General features: G+C 55.1%; 1 protein-coding gene across 1 annotated transcript; it reads right to left on the bottom strand.

The window, feature by feature from the left end:
• Positions 1–833: 833 nt before the first annotated feature.
• MYDGF (myeloid derived growth factor) lies at positions 834–13,667 on the bottom strand. The gene is made up of 6 exons (XM_065875378.1): positions 13,488–13,667; positions 12,082–12,132; positions 4,997–5,058; positions 3,556–3,637; positions 2,306–2,378; positions 834–913 (listed from the first exon to the last, which is right to left on the bottom strand). Exons 1-6 carry the CDS (start codon positions 13,665–13,667, stop codon positions 834–836), a joined length of 528 nt encoding a protein of 175 aa, XP_065731450.1.
• Positions 13,668–14,397: the final 730 nt, after the last annotated feature.

The following is a 14,397-nucleotide window of genomic DNA, read 5'->3' as shown; positions in this document are numbered from 1 at the left end:
TGAGGCCTTTGGGGATATCGTTTATTTATTTTGGTTTGCTTGCAGGTTTTTGTTTCTTTTTTAAAGTCACTGAGCTGCAATCCGACCTCAAAAAAAAGTAAGCAGAGCCAACCACAGGATGCAGAAGAGCAGGTCTGCCCTGGAGCGCTCACCCTCTGCTGGGCGTGGCCCCATGGGCTCGACAAGGTCCAGCTGCCTCGGGACCCGCACGTCTGCGCCTGCAGAAAAGTCCCTGTGCCCAGGGTGATGCAGCTAACCCGTCTCCAGCAGCGAAGGGAAGTAGGGGCCCCCAGCCCCACGTGCCCAGCCAGGTGGGCACCAGTGCCAGATGCCAAGACTGTGTGGTTACTTTTTAACTGTCTTATTTATTTAAATATGAAAGAACATTTCACTTCTGCCCAGTTAGTCTGAAAGTTGGTCCCCTGGGGGATGACAAGAAAACAGCTGGCTTAGGGTCAGAGAGCAGCAGGACGGCTCCCCCCAGGAGCATCCTGGAGCCTGGCCTGATCCAGGGGAGACGTTGCTGGCTTCAGAAAAGCTGTGACCCCCGTGAGCCCCACCTTGTGCCCTGACGCCTCTTCTGATAAGAGGAGCAGTGGGTCTCAGAGCCACACTCCTCGTGGGGAGGGGGAAGGTGGGAGCCAGGAGAGTCCTGGCCCTCCGGACTCTGCCCTGGCGCCTCAGCTGCCCTGCAAAGCCCTCTCAACGGGGCAACATCAGCCTGGGCAGAAAATTAACAGCCCCCACCCCCCAAGAAAACCAGTACTGGGCCCTCATGGGGCCCAGCTCCTTCAGTGGAGATGAGGAAAAGCCACCCTCAAAGGGACTCCTGGTCACAGCTCACTGCGTGTCGCCTTGGCCACGATCACCAGCTTGGACAGCTCAGCCTTGAAGGCCCCGGGCCTGTGGGACACTGCAAAAGAAGAAATCCTTGGTCAGCCCTCGCCTCTGCAAATCCTCCGGGTCCTGAGCCGGGTGCGGGCAACGATGGGAGCAGTCTCCGAGTGGACTCCACAGGGAAAGGCCCCTGGCCCTGTATGTCTTATGGGTGAGGGATAGGAGAAAGGCGGGGAGGCTGTGGGCCTGTCCTGAGGGCAGTGGGAGGCCATGGGAGATGTCGATGTGGGAAGAGCTGTGGTCATCTTTGCCACACTGAGAATGGCTGGGGTTTGGAGGTTTGCACTGGCAAACGTGTCTGACACTCTTCGGGCAGGGTCAGGGAACCTGGCCGCCCCCTGCTCTGCACACCCAGCCTGCCCCCCACTCCCTGTCCATCCTCACCATCTATGCTCCCTGGAGCTCAGGGTCTGCAGCAACCCAATCCCCTCTGTCCTTGATCTCCACTCTAAACGGGCCCCTGCCCCCACCCGGAGGACCTGCGGGCAGGTCGGGCCTCCTTCCAGGCCCTCCTAAAAGCCCCGCTCGTGCCACCCACTCCCCTCCCCTCCCCTCCCCTTTGGTGCCTGGTGACGTCCACGGCCACATGGGTTCCTCACCTCATCTCTCCCCCGTCCTTCAGGACCCTCGGGGCCCCCCGACTCGGCTCAGCCCCATGTTCACTGTCTCACTCACTCATCCCCCCTTGCTCTCGCACCCTGAGCCCCAACTCGGGTGCCTACCGCCCCTCTCTCTGCTTGGCATCTGGCCTGCATGGCTACAGCTGAATGGGGTCAGAGGCCAGGGAGTCTCGGGGCCCCAGGAGGTGACCCCCGCCTCCCGTGTCATGCATGCACAAGGTCCCGACTGCACTGCTGGAAGCTGTCACGGAGCCCAGGACGGCCAGACTGTGTAGGCGTCAGACCCCGCGGCCCCCTGCTCCCTGGCCTCCTGTGGAGCTGAGTGTCCCAGGACGCAGCTCTCCGAGGACAGACTCTCATGCTGTCCGTTCTCTGCTAGGGATTGGGCAAGTGTGCCTGCCGCCCGTGAGCGAAGGGTGGTTTCTACACTTTCAAATAGCTTTAAGGAAAATCAAAGGAAAAATGGCGTCCTGTGATATGGAAAAGTGATATGACATTCACAGTTCAGTGTTCACGAAATAAAGTTTTATTAGAAGGCAGCCACCCCCATTCACTGACTAGTGGCTTATGGCTGACTTTGCCTTATGGGGTCTGGGTCGAGTTGTTTCAAAGGGGGCCCCAAAGCCAAAAATATTTACTAGGTGGCCCTTTGCGGAAGCCGTTTAGGGATGGCAGCCTCCTCTCACCACAGGGCCCCTGGATCGCCCTCTAGCGGGGGTCTTGTCCCCTCTCTCACCCCCTCCCTGCTTGAGAACCTAGATTCCAGCTCCACAAACCCCTCTACGTACCTGCTGTTTTGGTCACTTCAAATTCCTCGTTTTTCAGGGGCACATCGCTCTCTCTTTCAAAAGCAGCTTTCGACTGAAAGGGAACAAGTGGAAACTTTTCTAATGGGGAAGGGACACGGCTCGCTTTGCTTTGCAGAGCAGGAGAGACTAAAGCTGCATGCTTCTGCTGAAGAGCCGCGAGATGCTTTTTTAAGCACATAAAAGAGAATCCAGCAGAAGCAGTGGGTTAATCCACTTAAGAGATTGTCAACTAGCTTAAAACTTCATGCCTTCCCTGCAAACCGAAGGGAATCTTTTTTTTTAGTTAATTTATGGAAATGACACTAGCATGGCGGTCTCTTCTTGCATGTAATTTTTAAACAGCAGAATTGTGTCTTTTTCAAATCAGTAAAAATAATAGAGTTTCAAAGTAAGAAGGGACCCCAGAGAGCGATTAGTTAACAGTCTGATGGACAGTCTGATGTGTCACTGGAGCGGCCACACTCCCCGTTATACAATCAGACCCTTGCTGGGGTTGCTGGGAGGGAATTTTGTAGATGTGACAGAGGCTCATTCTGAGCTGACTTGAAGTAGAAGAGGTTATCCTCGGGGACCTGGGCGGGCCTGATTCAATCAGGGGGAGGGCCTTCAGGGCAGAGCTGAGGCTTCCCTGGAGGAAACCCCCAAAGCCAGACTTGCACAGTGGAAGCCGATTCCTGCCAGTGAATCTCTTAATGCCTGTCTCCTACTGGTTCTGCTTCTGGGACTGATAAGGTGATTTTCAAACTGTTTCTGACCCAGATGAAGAAGCAGGGGTGGGCTCTGCAGAGTGGCTGGGCTCTGGAGGGGCCGTGGGGGTCAGGAGCGCAGCAGAAGGTGCTGGCTGGCCTGTGAACCACAGGTCACTGGAGCCAAGGGGCGTGGGGCCCTCCCGACGCCAATGAGCCGCCCACCTGCCCCCTGGGCCAACTTCCGCCCTCGCTGCCCCTGTCCCAGGGCTGAGCCCCCTTGCCCCCGACTTCCTGTTGGCTTTGCCAGCAGGGGGCACTGGTGGGAGGCCGGCGGGCCTTACAAGAGGGAGGCCAGGTGTCTCTGGGGGTCAGCCGGGTTCCCCTCTGGGCACCGTAACCCCGGCCCCCCGCGCCACGAGACCTCCCGCTAAGGGCTTGGTGTCCATCTCCTCACTCCCCCCCCGCACCCCCCCGGGGTCTCCAAGTTGCAGTCCATGGTGGCCCAGCCAGGCGGCCACCCCATGTGCAGGTGACACTCACGTAGGCCATGCCGTACTCGATCTCAGCACCCCGCACCTCCACCTTGAACTGCGTAAAGTACAAGTAGGACTTGCCCTGGGGCCTGCGAAGAAAGGTTGGGCGACAGGGTCAGCCCAGGGCTGTGTGCCCCCTCTCCCCGCTCTCCAAGATGGGATCTGCTGCCAGGCATTTCTGGGAAGGACAGATGGGGCGCCCTCAATGTGATCCACTCTTTCCTCTTTGCCAGGATGCTCTTCCGGCTCGTTGATGGACAAGCCTCTTTCCCCTTCTGGGTAGGAGCTGTTCTAGAACGGGGCCTCTCGCATCCGCTCACAGAACACTTCTCATCCAGTGGACAACATCCCAGGTGTGCACTAGGGGTGAGGCCGGGCCACATCCCGGGGGTGAGAAGTATGGGGGTTAACTAGGAACGGCAGGGTGTCTGGGGCTGAGCGTGTCCTTGGGGGGCCGCTGGGTGGTCAGCTAAGAGGCTGCGGGCTGAGGACCCTGCTTTGGGCCAGTGCGGCCTGGGTCTGTGCCCAGGTGGAGGGCTGGTGCTCACAAGCCTGTGTGAGACGGTGGTCTACTGGTGGGGCGATGCAGCCCTGATTACTAACCTGTAATTAGGGAGTCCCCCACCCCAGCTCCTTGCCTCTGGGATGCTTCTCTCTGAGGCTGGGAAGGGGCACAGACAGGGTCTCGCCTCTCAGCGGGGATGATGGTAGCGTGTTGAGGACGCAGGGCTTCTGCCCCCACGAGAAGCTCCCCAACAATACTTGGTACGTTTTAGCCTGCGGTTTGTAACGCATTGAGCAGGAGACGGGGATTCTGCGCCAACGCCTGCACGCGTCTTCTTTAACTAAATGTCACTGTCGCTGCTCTGTGTCCCACTTCTTGATCCGTCCCCTATGTTGACCCCGGTCCCATGAGGGTGAGAACACGGCTGGGACTTCTACGTCAGGCGCGTGGCAAATGCTTGAGAAATCTGTTCTGCTTGGGCGACACATTCCAGGCCGTGAGGCCCAGGGGAGAAGGGCCAGGAACTGGTGAAGCTCCATTACCCTCCTCCCCGTCAGAGGGCCCAGCACCCTGTTCTCGGGCTCATGAAGCTGGGCTCCAGGAAGTGGGATTATGAAAAGGGTGGGCACAGTGGGAGATGAAGCCCTTGAGCAAGGAATGTAACTGAGGTGACCATGAAGGGGGTGGCATCTGGGGAGCCCGGCCCCACTCCCAGGGCTGCAGCCGCTGCCTAGACGCCACCTCCCAGTCCCCCCCGCCCCCTTTAGGCCTCAGTGTCAACGTGCTTCCCCGGAGGCCCTCCTTGCCCTTAAGTCCCACACAGGACGGCACACCCTCTCCTGCCTGCGACCCTCCTGGGGCGCAGGACACCGTCAGTATGGGTACTGCCCAGAACGAAGGTGTCTCGTCCGGGAGGAGCTCCCACCACCGGACCCTCGCTCACCTCCAGATGGTGCAGGTGAAGTGCTGCTGGTCTTCGCTGGTCCCCAGACTCATCTGCCACTTCTGGGGAGAAAGGACAGGCAGGTCAGTCCGGGACACACAGCCTCGCCATCATTATATGTCTGTCCAAGCCCACGGCACACACCACACCAGGAGTGAACCCTGATGGCAACTCTGGACTTGGGGTGATGACGTGTCCGTGTAGGTTCATCAACGACTGTCACAAGCGTCCCACTCTGGTGGGCGATGGTTGGGGGGCAGGGGTATACAGGAAAGCTCTGTGCCTTCCGCTCCATTTTGCTGTAAAAAATAAAGTCTACTGCGAAAGATAAAAACAAAAATAAAAGAAGGAAAGACAATACACCCATGCTTGCTTGCATAAGCATAGAGCAGTCCTCAGAGAAGACGCAAGGTTTTAATAACCCCGGTTACATGTAGGACGTGGGTGGGAACTGGGCCGACAGAAGGCGCTGGAGAGCTTTTTATGTTTTTTGCTTTTTGAATGACGTGTGTTAGCTTTTTTATTTTTTTGGCCACACGGCATGCGGGATCTTAGCTCCCCAACCAGGGATCGAACCCATGCCCCCTACAGTGGAAACGTGGAGTCCTAACCACTGGACCGCCAGGGAAGTCCCTGTGTTAGCTTTTTAAAAAAATTAAATTAAAAAAATTTTTTTAAATGGTTCCAAAACACACTGCTACCAGTTTATTCTCATTTTCAGGGCCTCTGAAAACCCGGCCAAACGCAAGGTCTGGTGACCTGCGGCGTTTTTGCATTTTGCTAGGAAAATGAGAGTGTCCCGTCCTCTCCTGAGAGTAAAGGTGGAATCCAATTGCTGATCATCTGGTTAAATGCCAGAGCTTTTCCATTAATAGAAACAAGGCCATTTGTATGTTAATTATAATGGGAGTGAATGGTGACTTGGAAGTCTTTTGCCTGCAGCATGAAGGTAGAAGCCAATTACTCAGGTAGGGCAGGCATGGCAAGCGGACCTGCCTGACACATTTATTTTCCATTTAAAAACTCCTGCCCACGGCTCCAGGCCTCTGAGCGCCCGAAAACAGTTTTACGCTGTGAAATATATCTGGGATGGTTTTCCATAGCTCTTAAAAGATTCATGAGGGCTTCCCTTGTGGCGCAGTGGTTGAGAGTCTGCCTGCCGATGCAGGGGACACGGGTTCGTGCCCCGGTCCGGGAGGATCCCACATGCCGCGGGGCGGCTGGGCCCGTGAGCCATGGCCGCTGAGCCATGGCCGCTGAGCCTGCGCGTCCGGAGCCTGTGCGTCCGGAGCCTGTGCTCCGCAACGGGAGAGGCCACAACAGTGAGAGGCCCACGTACCGCAAAAAAAAAAAAAAGATTCATGAAAATGAGGCTTCTTTTTTTTTTAAAAAAAATTTTATTTATTTGGCTGTGCCGGGTCTTAGTTGTGGCATGCGGGATCTAGTTCCCTGATCAGGGATCGGACCTGGGCCCCCTGGCATTGGGAGCTTGAAGTCTTAACCACTGGTCCACCAGGGAAGTCCTGAGGCAAACATTTAAACTTTTTTTTTTTTTAATTATGAAAGCAAATAAAATTTAAACCAAGAGCTTCTTAGCAATAGGGTCAATATCCCTCTGAGTGGTCTTGTTATATGAACTTGACCTTGGTCTCGAGGCCGCAGGCCGGGGTGGGCAGTAGGTGCCCTTGGTAAGGCTCAGGTTTTGGCATCAGACACTCACACGACGGTGTGTTTTGGGGCAGCCTGTTCAGCCCGACCCTCTGTGACCTTCTCTGGGAGGCTAGGGGGCTCAGGATCCAAGTGGCTGGGTGTAATCGAGGACAGGTAATTGGTAACCGCTATTATTTTTCATTAGGAGACAAGTAACAGATGGTGAAATGGACCCATTTCAGTGTCTGTTCTATGAGTGTTGACAAATGCACACACTGTGTATCCACCGCCCAATCAAGATACAGATCAGTTCCATCTTCCCAGTTATCTCTCCTCCATCCCTCTGGAGTCAACCCCTTCCTGCAAATTCCCGGTAACCACTGATCTGCTCTGTCCCCATAGTTGTGCCTTTGCAAAATGCCACCTGAGTGGAATCACACAGGACATGGTCTCCTGCGCCGGTCAGTCTCACTCAGCCTAACGCATATCAGATTCACCCATGTGGCTACACGTATATCAATAATTCACTTGCCTTTAACAGCTTTATCGAGAAACAGTTTACATAACATACAATATGGGGCTTCCCTGGTGGCGCAGTGGTTGAGAATCCTCCTGCCAATGCAGGGGACGTGGGTTCGAACCCTGGTCTGGGAAGATCCCACGTGCCGCGGAGCAACTAAGCCCGCGTGCCACAACTACTGAGCCCGCGCGCCTAGAGCCTGTGCTCCACAACAGTGAGAAGCCTGCACACAGCAATGAAGAGTAGGCCCCGCCTGCCGCAACGAGAAAGCCCGCACGCAGCAACGAAGACCCAATGCAGCCAAAAGTACATAAATAAATTTACATTAAAAAATAAAACTTGTATAGACGATATGCTCTTTTAAAGTGCGTGCTTCAATGCTACCTAGTATATCCAGAGCTGTGCAACCATCACCTATACCTAATTCTCATCACCCCCCAAAGAAGTCCCATCCCCATGAGCAGGCACACCCCCATGCCCTCCCCCAGCCCAACCACCACGAACCCACTCTCTGTGTCTGTGGACCTGCCTGTTCTGGACGTTTCCCATCAATGGAATCACACCCTGTGGGTCCTTCTGTGTCTGGCTTCTCTCACTGAGCACCGTGTTCTCAGGGCCCATCCACATGGTAGCGAGTGTCAGTGCTTCACCCCTTTTCATGGCTGACTGATGTTCCCATGTGTGAAGGGACCACACTGTGTTTATCCATCATCAGCTGGGGGACACTTGGGTTGTTTCCGCTTGTTGGCTATTATGAATCAGGCTGCTATGAACATTCACGTACAAGCTTTGTGTGGACGTAAGTTTTCATTTCTAACGGGGAGATACCGAGGAGCGGGAGCATGGGGTCGTATGTTTAACTTGCTAAGAAAGGGCCAGTCTTCCCAAGTGGCCGCATTCCCGGCAACCTTGGACGAGCTCTCTGGCCGCTCAGGATGCTGGCCGGCACTGAGATCATGAATAACGCCGTGCCTGCTGTCACCCGGCACCAGCCGGCCTCTCAGGTGACCCTCTGGAGAAACGAACCACTGTCAAAGCAGCCTGGCCTCCCACTCTCCCCAGGCCCAGCCTGCATCCTGGGCCCCCTGGGAGCCCAGAACACAGACCCGTTTCCCCTCTGTTGACGATGGCTCTAGAGGAGTGCCACTTGGGCCTCTGGGGCTTCCGTTCCAGCTGCTCCGAGGGGCATCTTGGCAGGGCCCCCAAGTGTGGCCAAGCGGATCCCGGAGAACATCTCAGACGGCCCCTGCATGTTTGCTGAGAATCTGGCCGGCTGTTCGCTCCTAAGCGGGCGGCAGGCCAGCAGCCAGAGAGCCCGTGGGTCGCACAGTTGGGTTCACGCAGCTCTGCAGTCAGCCCGCGGTGTCTGATGGTCACAGTTCTAGGCTGGTGCTGCTGGAACAAGTGGGTGCTGGACGTGTCTGCTGGGCTCTTAGGTGTTTCCTTGAGGATGAATCAATCCCCTCATCCGAAACGGCAGAATCAAGCCTGATGCTGGTTTTAGAATTTGTGACCCAGCCACCTTTCCAAGAGTGAGCCTAGCTCTCTCCCCCTATGCTGCAGTGGACTGTCCATCCCAAGGGTCCCGTTAGGGAGGCGTGGGCGTTCTTTTCTGAGCTGCTGGTGATGCGGGGCATGTCCTGGCTCAGGGCGGCGGTCAGGAGCCTGCGCCTTGGGGACCTTGGTCACGTCCCAGCTGGGGGAGCCAGGGCAGTCTTCAGTCTCTGAGCCACCGTGTCCTCGTGTGTGAGGCGGGGATAAGGACAGCCTCCTGGGGTTCTGAAGAGGAAACGAGACGTGTATCTGTCTCAGCACATTGCAGGCCGCCGGACAAACACCAAGGCGATGGTGCTATCACAATTTTATTGTATAACGAATTGGTCATCTACACAACAAAGGAGGCAGGGAAAGGGCTGACTGGGGGAGGAAGGCGCTTTGGGAAGGATCTGGAGCTCATGGCAGGGCACGGCTGGACCAAGGGGCCTGGACCAAGGGAGAATGTTCCACCACTTGTCACCATCCCATAATGGAGTGGACCACCTGGAGAAGCAGCAAGGCCTGGAGGTGGCCAAGGAAGGGGCGGATGATCGCAGGATGCCTGCTGTCCTGGAGGCAGGCGGAAGGGCGGCGATGCTCCCCAGCAGAGCTGCCACCCCCTGGTGACACCGCTGGGAAGGGTGTCACCAGGCGTTTGCTACATTTTGTTAAAATACTGTTGCTGGGGGACTTCCCTGGCGGTCCAGTGGTTAGGACTCCGCGCTTCCAATGCCAGGGGCGCCGGTTCAATCCCTGGTCGGGGAACTAAGGTCCCACATGCTACGTGGTGTGGCCAAAAAAATAAATAAATGACATAAAATACTGTTGCTCGGAATCATTTACTTTTACTTACAAACTGGAAATATGCAAAATAAGGAGTGCATTTCATGTCACTCTTGCCCAGTGGTTTTCACTTTTGTCCCCCAGCGCACACTGGGTGGGACGGCTGCTGGTATCGAGTGGGTGGGGGCCAGGGAGGCTGCCCAGGAAAGCCCCCCACAGAGAGCGACCCCGCCTCTAAAGTCAGCAGTGCCCGGTGGAGCGGGCGGACTCGCTCTCACCCTTTTTTGTTTTTTTTTTTTTTTTTGGTTTTGGCCGCACAGCCCGGCTTGCAGGATCTTAGTTCCCTGACCAGGGATCGAAACTGGGGCCACGGCAGTGAGAGCGCCGAGTCCTAACCACTGGACCCAGGGAATTCCCGCTCTTGCCCATTTTAATGTGCTGCCCTAAGTCAGGGAGTGGTGGGGGGGAAGAGATGTACTCAGAACCAGGATGCTGGGAGGGGCAGGCAAACATGGAGCGGTCCCCAGGCAGCCTCCATCTCTGGGACTCTCCGTTATTAGGGGACACAGTGCCATAGACTATTCTGAAAGGACAGTAGTGTTCCCTACAGTCTGAGGGTTGGGGAGGAAAGCACAATTTACGGGTACAAAAGATGCTTTACACTGACTTTCACAGTGACAATTAATTCTTCCTTTTCAATTATCTTTTATTCTTTCTAACAATCACGAGGAGAAAGTCTGTTTTGTGTCTCTTCTCAAACACGTGTGCTGCCCTCCCTTCAGACAGAACCAAGTGGCGGTGTCTAGCCAGAATTTAACAACAGTATTTTATTCTCAGAGTATTTATCTGTAATGGTGCATTACTGGCTGTAACAGTAATCTATTGCTGTGTGTATTCATTTCCTGGGGCTGCTGGAACAAATCACCACAAATTTGGTAGCTTACAGCTGAAATCTGTTCTCTCACAGTCTAGAGGCCAGCAGTCCAAAAAAAAGGTGTGGGCAGGGCCGTGTTCCCTCTGGAGGCCCCAGGGGAGAATCCTTCCTACATCTTCCAGTTTCTGGTGGCTCCAGGTGTCCCTTGGCTTGTGGCCACATCACTCCACCTCTGCCTCCATCTTCACATGGCCTCTTCCTCTGTGTGTCTTCTTTTTATCAAATCTCCCATGTGTGTCTCTTATAAGGATGTGTGCCACTGGTTTTAGGGCTCACCCGGGAAATCCAGGATAATCTGTTCATCTCAAGATCTTTAACTTAATTATATCTATAAAGACTTTTTCTTAAGTGTCACAGGTTCAAGGCATTAGGATGTGGACATATCTTTATGGGGGGGGGGCCTCATTCAACTCACTACACTGTGTGACAAATTACCACAAATTCAGTAGCATTAAAAGCTGTGCCGGACTTCCCTGGTGGCGCAGTGGTTAAGAACCCGCCTGCCAATGCAGGGGACAAGGGTTCGAGCCCTGGTCCGGGAAGATCCAACATGCCGCGGAGCAACTCAGCCTGTGCGTCACAACTACTGAGCCTGCGCTCTAGAGCCCGTGAGCCACAACTACTGAGCCCACGTGCCACAACTACTGAAGGCTGCGCGCCTAGAGCCCGTGCTCCTCAACAAGAGAAGCCACTGCAATGAGAAACCCACGTACCGCAACGAAGAGTAGTCCCCGCCCACCGCAACTAGAGAAAGCCCACGCGCAGCAACAAAGACCTGACGCGGCCAAAAATAAATATAAATAAATAAATAAATAAAAAGCAATACCCATTCATTAGCTCACAATTCTGTAGGTTAGAAGTCCAGGCGTGGTGGGGCTGGGTTCTTTGCTCAGTCTCATAAGCTAACATCAAAGTGTCAGCCAGATTGCGTTCCCACCTGGAGCTCTGGGTCCTCTTCCATCTCATGTGGTTGCAGCAGAATTCATTCCTTGCAGTTGGAGGACTGAAGCCCTCATTTCCTTGCTGCCAGCTGGGGGCCACTCTCAGCTCCTGGAGGCCACGTCCTCCCTCCCACGTGGTCCCTCAAAGCCAGCTGTGGTGCACTACATCCTTCTTGTGCTTCGAATCTCTCTTACCTCCTCTTCTGCCTCCAGCTGGAGAAAACAGCCGGCAAGGAACTAGGGACCTCAGTTTCACACCAAAAGGAACCGAATTCTGCTAACAACTGGAATGTGTCTGGACGAGGGTTCTCCCCAGAGCCTGCTGGTGAACACCCAGCCCAGCTGACACCTTGATTGTCGCTTTGTGAAGCACCCAGCTGAGTTGACCGGGACGTCTGACCCCCAGACCCGTGGGATAATAAATGGGTGTTGTTTTAAGCTGCTCAGTCTGTGATAATTCGTTACTTAGCACAGAACATGAACAAAATACCCTAATAGAGACTCATGGGAATGTCAGAGTCACGTCTCACATCCCTCCTTCTGTCCAGACGTTTGTTCACTCCGTGGAGTTATGAATGGAATCTGCCGTCATTATGTAACTTAAGCACTGTCTTTTATTGGTTAGGTAAGAATAGTCTGATGTCCAGTGTCCCCTAGCGAGCATCTCTGTATGACAATGAATATTGTCGTACTAAACCACGTAGAATTTTGAACAACTCACCTCATTGGTCCCTCCTTGAGATGCGTAGGTGAACACACAGGTATATTTGTCCTAGAGAATGGAAGGAAAAAAGAGTCTCAGTAGGAGATAATCGTTAGTGCTTGAAGTACAGGGTCTCAGGATGTCCTTCTGAGATCCAGAATCAAGAAGATCCTGCTTTTGAGTATCTGCACTCAGAGGAAGGAGGTGGAGCCAGATCCCTCTGGCCGATGTCCCTGGAGGCCAGCCCTGCAATGCCTTCCAGTGTCTGCAGATCTGGAATTCCCGCACCTGTCTCCCTACTTGGGAGATCCTGGGTAAGGACAAACAACCCAGATGGCTTCTGGGGGATGAAGACCAGGAAGGGGGAGGTCACACCCACCTCCAGCACCCACCCATCTAGGAACATGAACTTTGGAAGGAGGGGCACCTAGGGGCCCATCTCTGCTCCGCTGTGGACCTTGGACAAGTGCAAAACTTTCTGAGCCTCTGTTTCTTCACCCGTAACATAGGCCTCACATAAAGAATTTGGCGGGCTTCCCTGATGGTGCAGTGGTTGAGAGTCCGCCTGCCGATGCAGGGGACTCGGGTTCGTGCTCCGGTCCGGGAAGATTCCACATGCCGCGGAGCGGCTGGGCCCGTGAGCCATGGCCGCTGAGCCTGCGCGTCCGGAGCCTGTGCTCCGCAACGGGTGAGGCCACAACAGTGAGATGCCCGCGTACCGCAAAAAAAAAAAAAAAAGAATTTGGCACAATATCCTTTGGTTATAAGGAAGTACTCAACAAATAGTGATGACTGATATCGTTGTTACAGGCAGGGAAAAGGAGACTGGGAGAGGAAGTGACTTCTCCAATAAGCTAGGGACGGGCTAGACTAGACCCAGGCCTGTTACCTCCAGGTAAGGAGGGCCTGGCCCCACATTTCAATGAAAAAGACGGGGGTACCTTGTGCAATGGAAGGAAAGAGCAACGCCTGTCCACTTCCTCCCTGGTCAGAGCTACAGCGGGACGACCTTCTGCAGGCCCTGGAGGCATATGCCCATCAGCCTCCAGCTCCCCTCTCCCCATCTCTGGGCCCGTCCTGCCCTCCAACAGCGAGGGAGTTACCTGGGTCTGGGGGATAAGGCTGCTTGGGCACGCTGGGCATGAGACAGGAATTAGAGACGAGGCTAGTGACCCAGCCTTCCCAAAGCCGCCAGCCCCCAGGAGCCCCGCCTCCCTTCTTAGTTCTGTCAGGCCTCGCCACCAAGTCCCGCCCTCCATCCTCAGGCCCTACCCGCGCCGGTCCGCGATCCCTCAGGCCCCGCCCCCTCCGGTCTGTTTCCCCCCATCCCCCCCAGACCCCGCCCCGCCGGTCCGCGACCCCTCCCCAGGCCCTGCCTACGCCTGCACCATTGCTCAAGCCCCCGGGGTGGCTGAGGCACATACCCCAGGGCCCACGTTCTGGGAGAAGGAGTGCACCACGCCGCCGGGCCGCACGTCAAAGGCCACCGTCGTGGGCTCAGACACCGCCCGTGCCGGCCTCAGCGCCACGGCCACCAGGAGCAGCGCGGCCCACAAGCTCACGGCGCCGCCGCCGCCATTCCTTCTTCTGCTGGGCGCCGCCATCTTGGGATCTGGTTCGCTGGGCAGGGACGACGGACGGAGCGCGGCGAGGGACAAGTAGGGCGTCCGCCAGAGGCCCCGTCGGCGTCGACACGACCACGTGATCCGGAGCGCCCCGCCCCTCCGGCCCGGGCCGCCATCTTGGGGCGGGGCTTGGAAGTACAGAGAGGGTACTGGGGTGCGTGAAATTGGAACAGGTTCCTTGGTTTAGGGTCCATTCGTCCCTCACTAGGCAAGGGATTGACCCTTCCGTTCCAACAGTTCGTACATGTACAAGGAGTGAAGTAAATAAAAGACCACCACTAATATTCAGATTAATACATGTAGGCAGAATGAAGGAAATGACAGATCACCGTTGAGCAAACACCTCATGATTGTTACAGCCAAGATCCGTGGATCGCTGCTTAAAACTGGTGGGGGAAACGTACTGTGAGAAACAGGATACATGCGTTGTCTCAAAGTATTTCCCCCCCAAGATACATATTAGTTACAAAGGGAAAATAGTAATTTTACAGTAGTGACACCATCTTTAGCCTAGTGATCAAGTCAACGTCGCTAAAAATGAGACAGTGACACCATGGAGCCGCCAACGGGATGCAGAGAAGGACATTCTCAGTGGCACCTCTGTGGAATTCCTGTCCAAAATGGACGACCTCAGTTTAATCAAAGCAAATACCAAATGAACCCAAGTTGAGAGACATTCTACCAGGATAACTGGCAGTACTCTTTAAAA

This window comes from Phocoena phocoena, chromosome 3 (genome assembly GCF_963924675.1).
Source record: "Phocoena phocoena chromosome 3, mPhoPho1.1, whole genome shotgun sequence".
NCBI classification, from domain to species: Eukaryota; Metazoa; Chordata; class Mammalia; order Artiodactyla; family Phocoenidae; genus Phocoena; species Phocoena phocoena.
This window is presented reverse-complemented; position numbering and strand designations above follow the sequence as displayed.